Source organism: Cheilinus undulatus, linkage group 12 (genome assembly GCF_018320785.1).
Source record: "Cheilinus undulatus linkage group 12, ASM1832078v1, whole genome shotgun sequence".
NCBI lineage: Eukaryota > Metazoa > Chordata > Actinopteri > Labriformes > Labridae > Cheilinus > Cheilinus undulatus.
Genome location: NC_054876.1, coordinates 6,293,358 through 6,313,543, shown reverse-complemented (window position 1 = coordinate 6,313,543; position 20,186 = coordinate 6,293,358). Strand labels below are relative to the sequence as shown.

The 20,186-nt window shown below is 38.9% G+C and overlaps 1 protein-coding gene across 6 annotated transcripts in view; it reads right to left on the bottom strand.

Moving 5' to 3' along the window:
- Nucleotides 1–20,186, bottom strand: part of arhgap32b (Rho GTPase activating protein 32b) — a 238,582-nt gene that overhangs the window by 14,453 nt on the left and 203,943 nt on the right. For all 6 annotated transcript variants that reach the window (XM_041801252.1, XM_041801253.1, XM_041801255.1 and 3 more), the window contains 5 exons: nt 18,470–18,619; nt 9,905–10,007; nt 5,588–5,732; nt 3,915–3,997; nt 3,454–3,561 (listed from right to left, as the gene is read on the bottom strand). In XM_041801252.1, the coding sequence (XP_041657186.1) occupies nt 3,454–3,561; nt 3,915–3,997; nt 5,588–5,732; nt 9,905–10,007; nt 18,470–18,619 (589 nt within the window). The remainder of the gene's footprint in view (nt 1–3,453; nt 3,562–3,914; nt 3,998–5,587; nt 5,733–9,904; nt 10,008–18,469; nt 18,620–20,186) is intronic.

The window sequence follows — 20,186 nt, the reverse complement described above, 5'->3', positions numbered from 1 at the left end:
GACACTCCTGTCTTTATCCTGGAAGTAGAAATAAACATGCCTACAAAAATTAAACAGAAAACTTGTGTACCGTACACCGTGTTTTGGATTATAATGTTTACTGCTCAACATGAACTGTAAAATTAATGCTTGGTAATGCTCATTGACCAACATAAATTTTAATTGTTTATCCTGAATCGTAGATATTCTACAGGTGCACAATATCCGTACATATTTCAGGAAAACAAACCAAAATGTTCAGAGATGCTAGTTTAGCTTCTGGATGACACTTTCAACTGCAGATTTCTTTGGTTTAAACCCCCATAAAACTTTAAGGCAGTGATCCAGTAACATTTTGTTTGATGAGTCTCCATGATGAGGTTAAGTCTGTTTAAATTTAAGCAAACATAATTCTTTGGAGTCAAACTTTCAGCGTTGATGTTGTGTTGATGAGCGTCCTCCCACAAACAGCTGTTGAAAACATCCATCAGGCAGAATGACTCATTTAAAGCAGCAGACCGTCTACCTCCTGCTGCACAGACTTCATTATCATGTCTGAAACTTGTTAATGTGCACATTAAAAATCCACATAAGCACAACTAACATAAACGTCAAACTGTGAAGATCATGAGAGTGAGTCTGACATAAAACAATCACTCAAATAAAGACCCTCTAGACCCCCTGCTTATGAAATTATAAAATCATTCTCAGTGTTTCAAAAATTAAGTATTTGTAGATACTTCCAAGATATTACAAAACAACTGGAACTAAAAATATTCATTAAATCGTTTTTAAATTAGTGATTAGGTTTGCAAATTCTGTCCAGGTGTTACTGCCAGTTTCAAAATGGTAACAAACAAGCTGAGTGTGTCAACAAAACTTCACATAGAGGGCTTTCACTGCATCCTCTTCAGCAAACCTCATTAAAGAAGAAGGAAGAGGGACAGAGTTTTGTCCAGTTAAATCATCAACTGAAAAGAACTCCCTTCTCTGCTCTTCTTCACAAAAATCTCCATAAACGCCAGCCGATCCTGAACTCAGCTTCACCAGAACTCTGTGCACTAAACATGCCACCCCATCTTCCAACAGCTTCCCTGACATGCAGTCAAATGTCCTACTGACTCTAAAATTCTCTTTCTAACATTCAAGGATCTCAATAATCTATCACTTCTGACCTCTTTCACAGGTATCCATTCTCTCCAATCTCCATCCTTCAGCCACACACTGGTTGTGAACAGTGATGACAGCTGCCTGTCGAGCTCATGTTATGTAGTTTATTCCCTAGGGCAGCATACGCCTTTCACGTCATATGTTTTATCCAGTCATCCTCCGAGGTTTTTTTGAAAGCTTTCGCCCTGGATATGTAAAAGGGTCTCTCCGGCGTGTCAGGTAAATCCAATAACCATTGTCAGCGTGGCTTTCTCTACTGCAGTGGAACAGACTATTATCAACTTACAAAGATATTTACCTTTCTATCATAGTGTGTACAATTCTTTGTGACATTTGAACTTTCCTCAGAATATAGAAAGCAAAAGTTTAGCCCTGAAAAATTAATAAAGGCTACATCACTGAGCTCAGTAAGGAAACCTTAGTTTGGTTAGCGAAAAGCCTTTTCACAACAGTTAAAATGTTTCTGTTTTTGTTGTAGTAATGCTTTTTGTAAAACAAGACCTTGACCACAGTAATGAATCAAAACAAGAGCAAAGAGCTACACTGAAGCGTCTCTTAGTTGAGAAGATGCTTTTCACGTCTCCCAACAGGCTACGGCATGAATTTTAGCAACTGATAAGCTCTGCCTTTTACTACAGCAACATTAGCCTGTATCACTAAGATTAGCGCTAGAGCTGTGAATGTCTACGTCCTCATTGTTTTTTCTTCTCTGATTGGTCCATCATGAATGTGACAGAGAGAACCTTCGTCTAATCACCTTCCAAGAATTTCTTTTTTAAGTCTTGCTCTTCTCAAACGCTTTGTGTGGGACTCACCGGCCATTTTATTAGGTACACCTTACTAGTACTGGGTTGGACTCCACATTGCCTACAGGACTTCTTAAATTCTTTATGGTATAGTTTCAACAAGGTGTTGGAAACATCCCTCAGAGATTTTGGTCCATATTGACATGACTGCATCACACAGTTTCTGCAGATTTGTCGGCTGCACATCCATTATGCAAATCTCTCATTCCACCACATCCAAAGGAGCTCTACTGGATTGAGATCTGTGGACTGTCAAAGGCCACTAGAGTACAGTGAACTCACTGTCATGTTCAAGAAACCAGTCTGGGATGATTTCAGCTTTGTGACATGGTGCATTATCCATCTGGAAGTAGCCATCAGAAGATGGTACACTATGGTCATAAAGGGATGGAATGGTCAGCAACAATACTCAACCTCTGACATCAACAAGGCATTTTCATACACACAACTGTCGTTTACTCGATATGTTCCCTTTTTCTGATCATTCTCTGTAAACTCTAGAGACGGTTGAGTTTCAAAATAGATCAGCAGTTTCTGAAATACTCGGACCAGCCCATCTGGCACCAACAACCCTGTCATGTTCAAAGTCACTTAGATCCCCTTTCTTCCCCTTTTGGATGCTATTGAACTAATGGCAATCAAACAGGTGTACTTAATTAAATGGCCAGTGAGTGTACATACAAACTCTGCACCCAGTCTGAATGGGTTATTATTAGGGATGCATGATATTATCAGCCAAGTAGCGCTATGGGCGCTAGTATTGCTATCAGCACATCTGAAAATTTCTGCTGAAATTTACAGCTGATATTTTGACCAAACATAGAAACTGATATTGCTGGCAGTTTTTGGAGTTTGAGGGCAAACTGACTGCCCTCCCTCAGCTTTAGGATGTTTCTTTTTTTTCTTTCTTTTTTTTTTTATTCCTTAAACTTCAAAATGTGCTTGAATGACTGAAGTGTAAGCCCTGAACAACAGCTGGACCGTTTTCTTGCAGTTCAGAAGACTGTGTTTGTATCATGTTGCTTGTAGCACTTTGTCAGGATTGTCTTAGGGAGTCACAATGCAAACCTGCCATTTAATTGGGAGAATAAATTTCAAAAACAGGTCAGTTTTACCACAGGAAAGATTTTGCATTTTTAACCATAAAAACATTGTCAGAGTCAGCTAAAATTAGTCCAATATTGCACAACTCTAGTAGATATGTTGGATTAAACTCTTTTAAATGCTTAACATGAAATGTTTAGTGAAAAACCAAAGAGAAAATCATGTTTTCTTTTCATGAAACAGCTTGTTATTGCCACTTTTGTTTGGGGATTAATCGATCAGTTAAAGTAAGTTGGAAAACACTTATTGAGCCAAAGGTATGAGAACTTTTGCAACAAATATACTTTGGTACGGAGGGTTGATAAGGCCTTCGGTAAAAGAAATCAGCTTACAAGGGATGCTTTATTGTGTAAAAAACGCAAGGACCATTGTATGCAGCAGGGTAGTGTCTCACCTGAGCAGATTGGGTGCCCAGACGATGGCCAGGTTCTTGCTGTGCATGTTGGTAATGTAGCTAAACGCTGCAAGGCGAGAGAGGTGCCTCATGAGGAACTCCAGGGTCCTGCAATCACATATTCATTTATTCAAGTTTAATTGGCTCCTACTAGTGATGAGCAAACTAACGACCATGATAGAGCTACTTCTCTACAGCATCAATATTTCACTACCAGCTCAAATCCCAGAGGAGTATCACAGAGAAATTAGCATTTGTATGCTTTCACAAAGGATGGGAAACTCGATTCATCATCACAAAGGAAAAAGGTCAGCTGGGACCTGGTAAATGATTCCATTCAATGTAGCGTGGCACTCACAAACGTGTCATTTTAACAATAACAGACACCAAAGATGAGTGTGCAGCTGTAATCTGGCAGTGCCTAAGCCTACCACAGGGGGGCGATGTGCCTCCACACTGACCTGTAATGCGGCGGAGGAAGCTGCTGGATGACATCATGGATTTTGATGAGCCGCTCTTCGTCCGTTGCAGCTGATACAGCCTCCTGCTCAGAGTAAAGATAGAGGCAGATAAAAATAAGATGTGTCAGTGTATCATCATTCAGCTCATTCATTCGTTGTCCTCGGTCATGAAGCATGGAGGGGACATCCGTCAGCAGCCACAACCCTCCAACCCCTCCTCCCAGCTGCCATAACAACCAGCAAACATTTACTTCATCTTCAGGGACGCTCTGTGGTGCTGGGAGAAGGGTTTTATTCAGAGTCACACACACAGAGTGGTGTGGTGTGTTAGTAATGATAGGGTGTGTCAGAATAACGCTGCCATGTGACTCATAACTCTAAGATAAATGTGAAGAATTCCTACAAAAGAAATCTGAGGAATTTAGTTCCTATTCAGCAGAGATTCAATGGGGAAATGTAAGATTAAGTTTCCCCTTTGGAATTAATGAGAAGAAACGCCAAACCTATGTTTCTCAACAGGTGGACTGGGACCCAAATGTGGGTCATTGGGTCTGTGAAAAATAGTTGAGGTAAAAAGGCCCTGTGCTAACCAACATCATAAAGTCTGAAATACACCGTTACATATAACGCAGTCTATTTTTGAGGGTCCCTACAGCTGGCCATACACTGCTTGAATTTAAGCAGATTCAGACACAAATTTTGAGTCACACACTTAAAATTTAGGCCAAGTTTCACCCTGATTATGCTTCATTTGTAATGTAGTGTAAAGGGGGACGTAACAGGCGACCACTGCCTGATCAGCTGCTCCTGACTGATCAGATGGATTCCTCGTGTGTCGGTCATACCACTGCAAACATGTCTACAGTGACAGCAGAACCACAAGCAGAATCCTCAGCTTTGTGATATTTTTTCCTTTGTAAACTGTCAGAAAGCATGTTTCCTCACCATGTAAACAATAGGACTGTCTTTTTGCTGTGCCTTCCCTGACTATGATAAAGGAAATAAACAAACAGGAAGTAGGCCTATGTGGAGACCTCCAGCTGACATGAGCATTTGTTATTTTTTAACTGCTAGCTGTGTTTGCTGGGGATGCTGTTTATCTGTGAGAAATGGGAGTGGTTTGGTCGCTGTTTGTAGCTATTTCAAGTTTTCAAAACGAGACAAAACCTGTGTGAGACTTTTTAAAGGAAATTTCACTTAGCACCTGACTTCAATTGAGCACTTAGGTCATACATGGCCAACAGGTCATAGAGTGTGAGCACATAAGTCCCACATCAGTTTTCACATTCGTTTTGTGTGAGGGCTGCGCATGTAAGCATGACACTATTACAACTGAAAGGTTATTTTGCAAGAAAGTCACAAAATCTGATGACTTTCAAAGATGACTGTTGTGTTTCGTGAAAGTAACATACTGGGATGTTTTATTTGCCTCAGGTCCACATTAAGTCCAGCAAAACTGTTCTTTAAACGAGTGATGGAACATTTACTGAAGCTTGAGAAATGATTTGTCATTAACAAGCTAGTGGGTGGTCCTTAGATTAGACCACTTGAGAACCACAACTTTAAACATCCTCTACAGTCAGGTGCTATTAAAGTCAGCAACCTTATTTCCACACATAAGTGTTATAAAAGTGTGTGTGAGAGGTGTTTAACCCTGCTCAATGTTTACTCACAGAGAATTTCTCATAGAGCTGGTAGGTGAGCAGGGGGTTGGGCAGCTCTCTGAAGTAGAGCTTACACAGCGAGCCAACGCAGTGGATGTCCTGGATGTAAACATCTTTGGTCAGGTCGGGGATCTGCTCCGAGTCAAACTCATGTCTGATGAAAAAGAGAGAGGGCAAAGTCACAAACTGGGATCTTCATGATAAAAACACTTGAGGAGACTTCTTCAGCTGCTCTCAGCAAGGTCTCACAAGAGGCAATTATTGATTTGTGCCTGAAGATACTTAAAAAATCTGTCTTCTGAGGTTTCTTACAAGAAAAATCAAACTTGGTCAACATCTGATCTTACGCTGTAAAAGAATAAGATGAAAAGTGTCCAAGGGAGGACAGTTACAATTAAAGGGATACCTCAACATTTTGGCAAATTTTCCCATTGCCATAATTCCTATAGTCTTAGTAATAGGTTCGTTTCCTTTAGTTGTCTGTGCAAGCTGTTTCTAGATCTGGGGGGACCGTTAAACCAGCTGCACCGCCAACGCTATTTTAGCAGACGGAATTTTTGCTTTCCCTCATCAAACTCATCAAATACACAATCCAACAACTCTCGTGGACAAGTTGTGATCTGCACATTCACCACGCTATGAAATAATAATGTATAATCATGTAACATTAGGACACATGAAGCAAATACTCAGAACTATTTCTTGAGTGAACCACTGGGCGGAGTGACACAGTGCAGCAGCCATGTCTGGAGTGTAGTTCCGGCTTTGCATTTAACTTTAAAACATCTCCGTATTGTAATGTTCCATGATTATTTCATAGCATGGTGAATGTGCAGGTCACAACTTGTCCACGAGAGCGTTTTGGAGTTGTTGGATTGTGTATTTGATGAGTTTGATGAGGGAAAGCAAAAATTCTGTCTGCTAAAATAGTGTTCGCGGTGCAGCTGGTTTAATGGTCCCCCCAGATCTAGAAACAGCTTGCACTGACAACTAAAGGAAACGGACCTATTACTAAGACTATAGGAATTATGGCCATGGGCGAATTTGCCAAAATGTTGAAGTATCCCTTTAAATATTAATTTACTTAAATGCATACTAGACAAGAAACTAACCTTCTCAGTTATACTAGCCTTCTTACTCATGCTTACAGTAAATATAATAAATCAGGATTCAGGAGTAGGAATTGACATGCTCTAACCCTGAAACACATTTAATTGACTGTAACTGTACGTTGGATTTGCACACCTCTTACTAAAAAAACAACCATTTTAATTTATACCAAACAGTTCTTTTTATTTATTGGTCTTGGACGGTAAGACAGACATAAAGTTGAAGTCATAAAAATCTTTCCTTGTCACAAGGGCACAGTCTTTTCCTACTGTCTCTTTCAATGAAAAGTTTTACTTTCAAATAAGATCATTCAGACTGAGAAAAATCACAAACACTGTGTAACCATTACAAATAAAAAGACGAAATGTTTTTAGTTTTAAAACTTATGCAGTATTCTCCGAGGCCTTTCATATGGAAGCTAATCAGACCCTCTATTTCAGCTGTATACACTCCAGACTAAACAAAAAACATCAGAGTGATGGCAGCCTGTTGTGAAGCATTTCAGTGTTTGTTACATTAGAAAGCTTTTTGTCTTTCAACCAGAGGACAACTTTCAAATCAAGTTAAAACTAGAATTCGAAGACTGGAGATATACTTACTTTCTCATGCACATCCGGCTGTGTTATGAGCCTGATTGTAAATAAACTTGACTCTGCATGACTGTGTTACTGAAGGATACCTTTACATGGCACACCAGAGAACTCACACAAAATATAAAACTAGCTGATATCTAGGATGTAAACAACAAACATTGAGACACTTAAGGTTATTTTTATGCTTATTGTGAGATCAGAACTATCTCAATAGAAACATAACTACTAACCAGTGACATCAGATCAGCTCAGACTGATGGCTTGAAAATAACCCAACTGCACTCCATATCCCCCATATTTTCCAACTTGTATGGATGTTAAAGTCACGGTTTTATGGTCTAATGAGTAACCATGGAAGAAAGAATAGGAAAGAAATATGAACACAGCCATGGATGCACTCGGCTGAAAGTCACCAGTTTACAGGGTCACTATCTGAACTGAAAAACTGATCATGTTTCCATTTAGTTTTCACATTGCTATGCTGACCTCTAAAATAGAACTGATCTGTCCTTGGGAGTTTGGCCGGCATCTTTGTCCGTGTGCGTTGACAGTTGTGTGAATTTTGGCTGTTATTTTTTATTTTAGTCTTAGATTAACTGCCTTTTAGTTTTAGTCATTTAGTCATTTCTAATTTTGATAGCTTTAGTAGATGAAAACTAATACATTTTAGTCTTTCCTTTTAGTCTAAACATTTATTCTCTTTCATAACTCTTGTACGAAATCATGTTAGTGGGTTCTACGCAACCTGCCAAACCTGGGTTCCCTGCTTTCTAAAGATGAGAGGCCAAATAACTACAGATATGCCATGTTTTTGACAGATTTATCCACATTATAGAAATATCATGGATTTTGACCAAAAAAAAAATAATTTTATTCTATTCCTGCTTCAGTGATCTTGACAAAAACTAAACTTACCGTTTGTCAGAGTTTTGGCTATCAAGGGTCTATTTTTAGCTAGTCTTAGTCTTCTTTCTCTTGGAAAAAAAGGCAGTAGATTAACATTTTTCCTAAGTGTTTTAGTCAATGAAATTTCCACTGACTGACAGAGACAAACCCACAAAAAGTGCAAAATTCTGGACTTTGATCAATCAGCTCTTCATAAATTTATGCCATTGTTGGAAAATGCATACTGCTCCTCATAACTTTGTGCCATTGTTGTTCCCACTATGACTGACACATCCAGAGGCCCTGTCTCTTCACCCCTCCTACCAGTATTGTGCATAGTTCATTGTTCATCTGTCTGCAGGTTAATCCATGAGGACATGCGGAGCTGACTTGCCACACGATTCAGGGGACCAGTTTACAGTTAACAGCAAGTACATTCTGGCCTGGTAATTTCTTTGTATGTTGTCCCAACTTAAAGCACAATCTTGACCTATCTTTGAACCTCACAAAAACAAGACGTCACGTTTAGAGTTTGACACACACCAGGTCAGTGTCAGACTGCGAGTGGATGTCAGTGGGTCAAGTTTTTGCAGTTTCTACCCTGGGAAAAGTTAATCCTTCTTGTTTTCAGGTTTTTGGTTTGGCAGCAAATCCTGGTGCTCATTGACTTTTAAGCTGAGGTGATCAGTGCTCTCATATGTATACAGTAATGACATATGTATTATTAGTTATAGTAGACACAGCTAAAACAGTAAATCCTCAGGGTGATAAGTGAATTGGCAGTGGTTGTCAGAAAATTCTATTGAAAATGCAGATTATTCCTAACAAAGTTAATGTATCTGCAGTCATGGGTCTTCAAGATTTCAGTTTTTGAAGGAAGTACACAGACTAAAACAACAAGGTGCAGATCTTACATGCATACAAGCTGTCACATCATGACTTTGAAGTGCAACTCATAAAGCTTTACAAAAGTGTAGTGAGCCTTTATTTACTCCTTCAACATGAAGCAAAACTCCTCCTGGTTTCACTGAATAGTAAAATGGATTGTTTTTATTAATTGATCTGTGTTTATTAGCCAATGGCAGGACCTACTTTCATGAACATGTTCACATTAACACAAAATGCTCTGCCAGGTGTTGACTGTATTTAATGATCCAAGTTGGACTAGATTAGAGAGTATCTTGTTTTACACCAGCCTGAATTAAGATTAACCTGAGCATCATCCATGTTTGTAAAGGTGGTGCTTTCAAGATTTAACAACAGAGTATTTTTAAAGTGAGAGGTTTAAAGCGTTTCTTTTTTTGTAAAGTAAAGTAAGGCTCTAAAGAACTTCCTGGGCTGTTGTGATTTTTGTTTCTCTAAGTCTCCCAGAACTGCTAGTAACATCCTGATTATCAGGGCTTTTGACTCTAGCAGGGCGTCATGAGGCTCTACATACCTCCCAGCACAGCCAAAATAATAACAATGCCCTGAGATGTCTGCAATGTGTAAGCTTCTTATTTATAAGACCCCCTATTGTTGTAATTTGACTTCATCATCCTCTTCATCTTTTAGAGATACAATAATCCTGGGAGGAATTCATGTGTTATCAGAGTCTAAATGAAGGCTACGCTGGGATTACGTTTGTGTGCTTTTCCTTTGACAAAGGACACTTTTCCAAAAGAAGCACGCATGGAGAGGGGATCATAAAAAACACTTTAAGCAGGTAGAAAACATACAGGAAGTGTGTATCTCATACCGTAGTTTCTGGATATTTGAGGCGATTCCAGAGAGACGGTAGATGCCGTCCACCACGCCATGTTTCTCGATGAACTCGGTGCAGCTTTTGAGGACCTGGGGCACTGTGACAAAAAAAAAAGGTGTCAACACAAGAAACAACAATAAATTTGTCAGTTTCTGACACGCCAAATGAATTTAAAAATGTAAACGCACTTTTTGAGGTAAGACACTTGAATCTTGCAAAGCAGAAAGAAAACTAAAGAACTACAAACATTTTTCTGTACTTTGTGGTATTACTGTTTGAATATAAACATGTTTAATATTTCTATGGAGTTTTTAGGATAAATTACCATTTACATGCAAGTGAAGTCGAGCTACAGTTAAAGCTCATTTTGGATATTTAACTGTTCTTGTCTAAGTGAATCCATCTCCAACAATCTGCATTTCATTTAGTACACTTACAGTTGGGCTAACATGTTTATTTCTATTTCAAAAGTTCAGTTTTGGTTGGACTAACAAATAATTAGATTTTTTTCTAACTGTGTGTAGATGTACCTAATGCTAACATGTTGTCTGTAAAGTAAGCATTCAATCACAGCACCCAGCTTAAGCAAAACATCAAATGTAGTATGGCACACCAAAAAGAAAAGCCATCAGAAAAACGCAGCTTCTTCATTCTCCTTCTGCAACCATGAATCACACACACATGACATATTATTTATGTGTGTGTGAGTGTGAGATAAGGCTGGTGTGTGTGGCTAAGGAGGCTCCCAGGCCTCCCACAGCTCACACACATCATTCAGAGGATGACAGAGAGTGGGACACTGGCTGAAGCAGCTGTTCAGACAAATTCCTCACATATTCAAAGGAACAACAAGGAGAGATGTGAGTCTGTATTCTGCAGTAGAGAAAGGAAAGGGAAGAGGAATAAATCCTCATCTCTGCAGTCCTAAATGAGGCTAGATTTGTTTCTCTTATCACAAGGATACACATGTTTGAATACGGAGCTGCTGTTGCACACAACAGGAATGTATTGTTTTGAATGCTAGTAAAAAAAGAGAGCAGAAGTTTTAAAGTGAAGCTGATTTGGATCCTCTAACATCACTTATAAAAGCTCAAACTCACTTAAGAGTAAAAAACCCTTCAGAGATGTTACATATCAATTAATCTGCAGTAGGGATGGGTACCGAGTTCGGTACTTTTTTGTTCAGACTGAATTCTGTCGGTACTCCCGAGTACAGATTGTGGAAAATCAAACGCTACCATGTCTCGGTACCTAAACACATCCTTGTGACTGCAAGAGAAAGGAAGAGTATCAATTTTCCATGCTGGATGCGAACGCAGCATTGAATGCACGAGAGTCGGTAGCAGCTAACTAAATCAACAAAACAAGCATGGCTGATTGGAAGCGGTTGAAGGTAGCGCTCCACTTTTCAATATATGATGCAGATAATGCTGCAATATTTGTGACATGAAGTTCAAGGTTTACCACGGCAAAACTTCTAATCTGAGAAAGCAGCGTGATGATTGATGATTCAGATCAGCTCCCGCTGTTTCCTGCTGGTGCACCTCCCTCCCTCTCTCTTGTTCTGAATCCTCACTGTAAACACTGTGATTCACCCGTTTATCATGTGGATATCAACTATGGAAATATAGTAGAGTGATACATTTGTTCCCTGTCACCTAACAGACACTGGATTAAGGCATGGTACGGATTGCCTAGTGTGACTGCATCCTAAAAGTTGCTCTCCATCTCTCCAACTTATAATAACTTTATTTACTTGCCGCAGCTGGTGCAGTATGACGCTCTCTGTCAGGATGGATGGATTCAGAGTGATTTTGAAGGAGTGACAGAGCCACAGGCTCGTCCTCACTGCTTATTTTCATCGCAGAATGAAACAATTTGCCACTTTCTATTATTTTTTTTGCAGTAAATATATATAGAACATAGCGGACTCAGTGTGCAAGGTTCAGGTGTGTGATGTTTTTTCGTATCAAGGCTCAGTTATTTTTCTGCGTGGATGGCTGCATGATCGATTGATGAGTGAGGAGCAGACTCTGCTCTTACCTTCACACTTAAGCCAGATACATATGGTACTTGCTGTTTAAGTGTATGATGATGCATGATAGCTTCCACGCATCCCCTGCTTTAATTTGATGCATCTGCTGTGCACATCCTCAAAAATTAAAGTCACACACAGCATATGATGTAGTACACACATGTGCAGAAGAGGCAGTAGAGCTGGAGGAGGTGTGACAATCAACACAGCAGTGGAAACACCGATGGATGAAAGTTTTGAAGACAAACTTAAAAATTAGGTCCACAATTCTCCACACATACATGATGTGTTACTGTTACTGCTCTGATAAATATATGCCTGATAAACTAGGTTGTGACAGACGAAGTCTGTTTAAATGTCAATACCTAACCCTGCACAAAAATGAAAATGAGACAGGTGTTTCAGTTCAGAAAGTGACCATGTAAACTGGTGACTTTCAGATGAGTGTCCGTGGCTGTTGCTATTAATGTATTTTTTATCTGATATTTTCACACTGAGTTAAAAAAACAAAACAAAACAAAACAAAAAGAAACATTCTTGAAGACACTTTCTGTTTTCATGGACTGCTGTAATGACAAGATCTATGAACACTTTTAGCTGAAAGCCACCAATTAACAAGGCCACCAATTAAAAGGAAACACTGGGAGAAGAACACATCCCTTGGGGAGTCAAGGGCAGAAACAAAGTACAGAAAATGTGTTCTGATCACCAGTCACTTCTAATTTAAGAATAAATATCATAGTAACCTCCTTGAGTGTCTCCCCGTTTGAAGTTTACATCCAACACATCAGCTAAGTGTATACGGCCTGAGTTCTGGTGTGTACTCCAGCAACAGCATATAAGGTTCAACTACTGTTCATATTTGACTATCACAGCCAATGCAGCACCTTAAATATTAATAGAAATCTGTCCTAAATCAGAACTGCATTCAAATTTGGCTATGTTTGAACTTTTAAGATACAAAGTGTAACGAAAGCCAATGTTGGAACTAACACAGCTGGTGTAACACCTTAAACATCATTAGTGAGGAAACTCTGTCCTACTCTAGAAATTAGTTTTGAACGCAGCTACGTTTGAATGCACACAGGGCTTGTGCAACCCAGTTTATGAGGCTGAGTGGGACTAAAACATTTACAGCAGTAAGAGTCAGAAGTGTTTGGTTTTAACTATCCCATCCTCTCTAATCAACCTCCACAGCTTGGATGTTTAAGAGTAGAGAAGCCGCCGTAAACAAACCCAGCAGGGGGTCACTTGCAAACCCTATCATACTCTAGTACTTTTGACTTGGATTAAAGAAATGGGTTGCTTAATAAAAATCTGACACACATATTTATGGCTAAGAGGAATCACAGCCAGGAGAAGTAGAACAAACCACAGAGAAATTCTGGCCCTAAACAGGCAGATGTCTGATCACAACCTCTCAGAACATGATTAAAAGTGATTATTTATAAAAGAAAAACTTTTCAATGGAACAAATTATTTGGCATCAGTTTTTCTCCAAGGAAACATCAATTATATGGGAGAGGTTTGGATAGCTACAAAGTGATGAAACACAGATCTAGTTTTGTCTGCAAAATTTGATCCAAACTGAATAAAAAACACAAGAATGATTTCCATCCCCTAAAAGACCCTCCTGACTTTCAGAATTATACTGGCATGTTCCATAAAACACTTTTACAAGTGTTTTTTCATTTACAGTAACTAGATACTGTCACTGTTTAGGGTCTTGGCTTATACAGCTCTTTATTTTTAAAAATCAGAGATCTTTATCTCTGACTGAAATTAGCTGAGCTAATGTTGGCAGCAGCTTGGCTTACAGCGTCTTCTGACATCCCAAAAGAGAATCAGAGACCAAGTAGTTTTAAATGTGTTTGTTTAAAAATTTCGGCATTACGATGAAGGTACTTTGCCTGTTGTAATTCTATTCTTTAAGGTTAATACCTAATACTCTAAATTTCACCGTAAGTCTCCATAATCCATTTTAAATGACTAATTTAATCCCAATAAGGGCTGCTACAATATCAGAATTTCAAATTTAGATATGATGCTTGAAATTTAGATATTATACTGCCACTTGCTTTGATTCAACAGCAACAATTATGGAGGTCCTAGGTAAAACATACTGGGAAATTAATTTTTTAATAATGATTAAATAATGTAGAAAAAATACCTGCACACCAGTAACACATACTGACATATGTTAGTCAAAATAACCAGTTATCGGCCTGGCTGATTACTGAGATGAATAATTGCCATCTGTATCAGCATGTTATTTCACTGCTAGATGATAAATTTGCCTTATTAAAAAGTGTGCAACTCTGGCTCTCCTGTGAGGTGCACCTTTCTCCTCTGGCTCAGTTTTCATTCTCCATAGTCTCTAGTTTTCTACTTACAAAAATATCTGATTGGCTAGATGTCACACAACACTGAAGCCTGTGCAAATTGAGCGCATTGAGCAGATAGCATAACTTCCTGTTATCTTGCTGCTACTGTTCTTTTTTGCTCTGCTTTTTGTGTTTGCAGGCTTAGTGTTAACTTGTTTATTTTCCTTCATTTTTTGGTCATGCAGTTTATTTCATTTGTTGTTTTGTTGTTTCTCTTATCTCTCTTTCTGCATCCCCCTCTCCCTGCTTCTCCGCCACCCTCTATAGTGCTATCCCTTTCCAACCTTAGTGCAGCTTCAGCAGATGGCTGTGTCTGCAACAGAGAGTACGGTCTAGACCGGCCCTCTTTGTAAAGTGTCTTGAGATAAATTTGGTTATGAATTGACATTATACATACAAAGATTGATTGATTTTACTGGGGAAGATACAGCTTTTCCATTTTTCCTATCCACCTCATTCCTATCCCCCATGATTCTTTTCATGAAATATGGGCACAACTTCTGCTCCATTCTATCTAAATGGGACTTTGCTGAAAGTGATTATTAGAGCAATTTGGATACCACAATACGTAAACATCGACTGCTTCATCTGAAATGGGATAACGTTATTATTTCTCCACCTTCTAATAGAGGGTTCAAAGTCACAACATTACCCCAGATAACCTAGACAAGCATATTTAGCTAACTTTATTAGTTTCATATCAGCATAGAAAGAGACAATCACGTTTTGTTAAAGAAGTTTGGACACTACCTTCAGATAAATTTCTAGTCTGTGGGGTTGCTTAAATTTAATTTCACAAACTAATCTCTCTTAAAATGTGGGAATTATATTCATAAATCCAAACAATCCAAATATTTAACTTGGTCGCGTTATTGCTTCCACAAACAAAGCAACAGGTACCGAGCATTACAGAAAATTTAATATTCAAAACTTTCAGCTCATATTAATTTACCAAAAATGAAGCAGTATTTATTGCAGCAAATATTTCAGAACAACCACTGTTGACGCTTAATCACTCTAGTAAGCCCTTAGAAGAATTGCATTTGTGCTATTACTGTTACTGTACGGGAAGTTCCACCCACATTCATAGCTACAGTAGGACCCCCCAGAAATAATGTGGTATCCACCTTATTCACTTACTTACAGCTTACAACACAAAAAATATGAACATGTAATTACAAAAATATATAAATATTTACAAATTCAAGCTGAATTCCTATCAAAACAACTGTCGTTCTTTGTTAGCATCTATCATTAGCTGCTGTATGAGAAAAGATGTATTTAATGTACTTCCGCTTTAGCACCGGAAGTCTCGCCCATATTCATATTTACAGTAGCAGCCCCAGGAATAAGGTGGATAGCCTCGGAAATAGTTCTTTTGAAGACTCATTAAGAGGGCGCATTTGTTCCATTACATAAACTTCATTGGTCACATTACACAACTTCTCCATCGATGGAGCTACTGGCCCATGCAATGTTTTGTCATTGCCTTCTAGGCAGCAAACAAGTATTTTTGCTCCCTTTTCTCAAATAAGTACTTGCTGGTTATCATTTTTTGTAAATTTTGTCTTTGTGAATGTTCGCCCAAAAAATTCTTGACTTGGATGAGTCTAAGACAGGTGATAATGATTTCAAACAGTTCCTCTAGCAGCTTTAGGAGACCGAGAGATGCTGTTTCCAAAGAGGTGTGATAAAAGGTTTAACAAGACTCTCCTTAATTGCTCTCTATGAAGTTGAGCTTATTTTGCCCCTGAAATTCTCAGTATTTTCCCAAGTTTCTTCAGATAGATACATATGTTTTCCTTACTAATTTCTGTTTTATGTAGATATCGTTTTCTGCTCCTAAAGCCCTCTATATACCCCTGATATTATTTGAAGCCCACAGTCTCCTCCGTAAACACTTAGAGGAGGTCATTCTCAAACACTTTTTGAGTCTTTACGATTGAGCTGATGGGAGATTGTATATCTAAAACGTGGTACAGAAAAGTTCATGTACATAAACTTTATTGTAAAGTGGTATGAGTTTAATTCCTACAGGTTTTCATAATGACATAGAACTGTAAAAAAGCAGACTGTTTATTAGTGTCAATGATCAACTAATATAGAAAAGGGATCATTATCACTGTTCTACCTTTGGTAGTATCCCCCAGCCCTGCACTACAGTGTACAGCCCTTACATCCTCATATAACTTCATGTAACAGCAGAGTTATAGCTGTGAATTATCAACATTTACTGCCCCCCCCGAAAACTGAGTTATCTCTGAGTTTTTACAAGTTACTCCAGCATTTAAAACCTTGACCTTCTAACCAAAACGTGACCGAGTAGCTTATCTGTGTGTGTCAAGGTGAGAGAGAATTTACAGGTCAGGGTTAACTCCCTCACCTTCAACTGTGTTGCTGATCTATACACACTAAACTCTGACAGCCTTTAAAGGACAGGACTCGGTGTGATGACTGTGAGCTAATGTTAACAACCATTCACATCCATACACAGAAAATTATCCGTAAACATCGATAAATGTTTCATCTCCTTGGTGTCAAAATGAAATGAAGGTATTGATCGGGCTAAAGTAATAGAGCAGCATCACTGCAGGCTGTGAGCTGATGAGACATTAAAATCAGGTAACCACTATCCTCTCTCTCCCTCTCTGTCACTGAGAGCATCACATCACATCGTCTGACAGACTGTGCTGCTTCAAAATCAATGGTTCTGCAGCAGATTAATGTAGGAGTGTGGAGTTTACCTCAGTAAACATCCTAATTACTACCAGAAGAGCTGACAGGGCTGCTGTTTACATACAGAGTGGACTGCTTTCTGCAACAGAAAATAAAATAAAACTCTATTTTCAAGCAGCCACGTCATTGATAAATGTTGATAAGTGAATTTTAATGTTTCATCATTTGAGCTTAAAGGATGAAGTGTAAAAGAAGCAGAACATCCACTTAGACTTGGTAGTAGCAGATACAGCAAATATAAAAGCTGAAATGTTTGGACTGGAAGTTGGAAAAAATGAAAGTGTGTCAGACAAGAAGAATTCAAGTTCAGTCAAATTTAAGCAGTGAAATCTCAGCATTTTGGTTTTGTTTAACTGAGTCACTGCAGTGTAACGCAGGCTGTGAAATTCACAAAATAAGTTAAAAAAAATGCCCCCTTAGTGTTCATCATTTACTTGGATTTTACTGGAAACAGATCCACAGAGGTCTCCTTCTCTACAACACCAAACTTCTTGTACAAAGATTCTTGTTTGAATTCGTAGTTGTCAGAAGGATGCATATTCTGCAGGGGCTTTGAGTTGAACTTTAGCTGGCTTGTTTTTAGGCTCGTATGACTAGCTTCCATCTTTCCTGTGGTTGTTATAATAAACCAAATGAGTTGAACAGGTCTCTCTCAATCTATGTAACACAAAAGTACTTGAAAAAGACTTGACTTCTATCAAAAGATGGTCCAGTGTTTCCTTTGCTCACGGAGATGATACAGGAAGCAATGAAGCTTCTTTCCCCATCATTTAGAGATGTAGAACAGCCCTCATGGCCAATACTAAAATACTTCCAGGTTGTTTCACTCAGTTAGGAACCTTCCTAAGCAAAAATAACTTCTCAAATGTGTTTTCTGTCACTGCCTTTGCTTACTCCTCTGGTTTTTGTTGCTGATTTTTCTGGGCAGGAAATATTCTAAGAAATAAAATTCTGAGTGCGTGGACAAAGCCCTGTGATTGATCTGGTCTGGTTTGGTTTAATCTGTGCGCTTGATAAAACTGACAAAAACTGTCATCAAAGCCTTGGACAGTGTGGCGTCTACTGTGTGTCTATTCAATGCCATGCCCTGACCACCGAAACCCCTCAACTCCCCATACAACTTGGGAAAAATCTCCTTCTGAGAGGGACATGTGTGAACAGGCAACAGGAAGTTGTCAGGAGCAAGGTTACCGGCAATATTCTAGAGGTTTTCAGGTGTTGTTGAGAGAAAACGTCCCAATATCTGGCAGACAGCAGACACTTAAATCTTACAGGAAAAAAGTGACACTCTACAAGACCGATTTAAGAGTTTTACATTCCTTTCTGACGCAAATTAAGATTTAGACCACTGTTAAAGAATCCTTAAATGAACCCAGGCTAAACATCTGCTTATGTGTTTCTCACCATCGTGTCCCGAGTTGAGGAGGTGTTCACCGAGGTCGCAGCCGAACACCCTCTCCCGGAGGATGCCTCTCTGCTTCAGCTTCTGTTTGGTTGGCCGGGACTTCATGAAGGAGCGTAAGAAGGTGATCAGCTTCCCGTGCTTTTTAGACACTGAGGGAGGAAAGGACACATGTTAGGTTCCTCACACAGCTGTTTACTTCTCTACAGTAAGTAAGGGCTTGACTCTGGATCAGATTTCACACAAGATTTATCTGTGCAGCAGAGTGAAACCTCATACAAGCTGCTCAGGATTGTCCCTTTGTGTATTTCAGCTTCATTCTAATGCAAACCCGTCTTTTATGCATGTGTAGTTTCCTGGAGGCTAAAGCTTGGTTCTTAAATACCACCTCCCAGGCAACTACAAAGGAATCCTCCACATCTAACACCAGTATCCTCAGCTCCCCTTAAACCAAGACAAAAAAAGCAGCAGACCTACTTTAAAACCCCAAACGGCATTAATCAGATCCTCTGTCTGGGAAAGAGAGGTCTCATAAGCTCCTTAAACTACAAACCAGTCGTTTTCTCTTCTGCACACAGTTGTGGCAAGGCTATCAAGTGAATCAAAATATCAGCATATATAAGAGGGGGAACAATGAAGCAGGCCTCAACCCTCAACTTCTGATGTTCAAAAAAATCTTGACTGGAAATCACACTGTCAGGCACTGCTGAGATGACAGCAGCTGAGTGTTTTTCCACTCGATCGTGTCTGATAAAGGCATCAATTTTTCCTTTTACTGAGAACTGACTCAGATCAAGTTGTCTTGGTTTCACAGACATAAAAATCAGAAATGAGAAAATAAAACATCACACTAACGCAGTTTCAATTTTCTTTTCTCTGAGCAGTGTCAAAGTACAGTATGCCTTCAGTATGGATACTTTGCTGATGTTTTTGTGTAACTGAGACAGGCAAAAGGAGCTTGCCAGCGATTTTTGACAACTTGAAACAAGAAATGGCCCAGTATTGGATGCCTATTACTTCTATTTTTGTTGATATGGTATCCAAAAGAGTCTTTTGTCATCAGAATTTTACTAGTACCCTATTGAAGCTTAAAGTTCTGGTATTGTGACAATTCTTAGCTATTCTTCCAACTCACTCAAAGCCAGCATTCACCCTAACCTATGAATATTGTTTTCATTCAGACACACCATCAATAAGGTCAATCAGTCTCTGATAACTGCTATCACAATAACTTCTCCATTCTGAGACATTAAGGGCTAAAGTGGGAAACTACTGCACTGGATCAGTTTTAATTCATTTTTCTGCACCAGGTTTCACAAGTTCTTAAGTTCAAAAGCAGCCTGGTATGAATTTTAACTTCTAATTTTGTGGTGAGATAACTTGAAGGACTGGGAAGTGCAGAGGGTGTTTGGCATTATGATGATAACTCCTGCTTCTGTTTTCCTTAAGCAGTGATGAATTCATCTGTCCAACCACAGCACAAGGTTAAATGATCTCATGTTGCTGTTGACCATTTCTCTTTTCAATTTAACTTTGTTTATTTAGACTGGTTGTACATTAACACATTAGGCTTTAGTCATCACTTAAGACTGATGTGTTGTGAAATAGTGGTTACTTTCAGCCTTCAGTCTCTTCAGAGATAATTAAAACCTGAGAAGCAGCACTGTTACAAAGAATGAATCTTGAAAAAGCATTATGCTGATTGGTCAAATTAAGTTT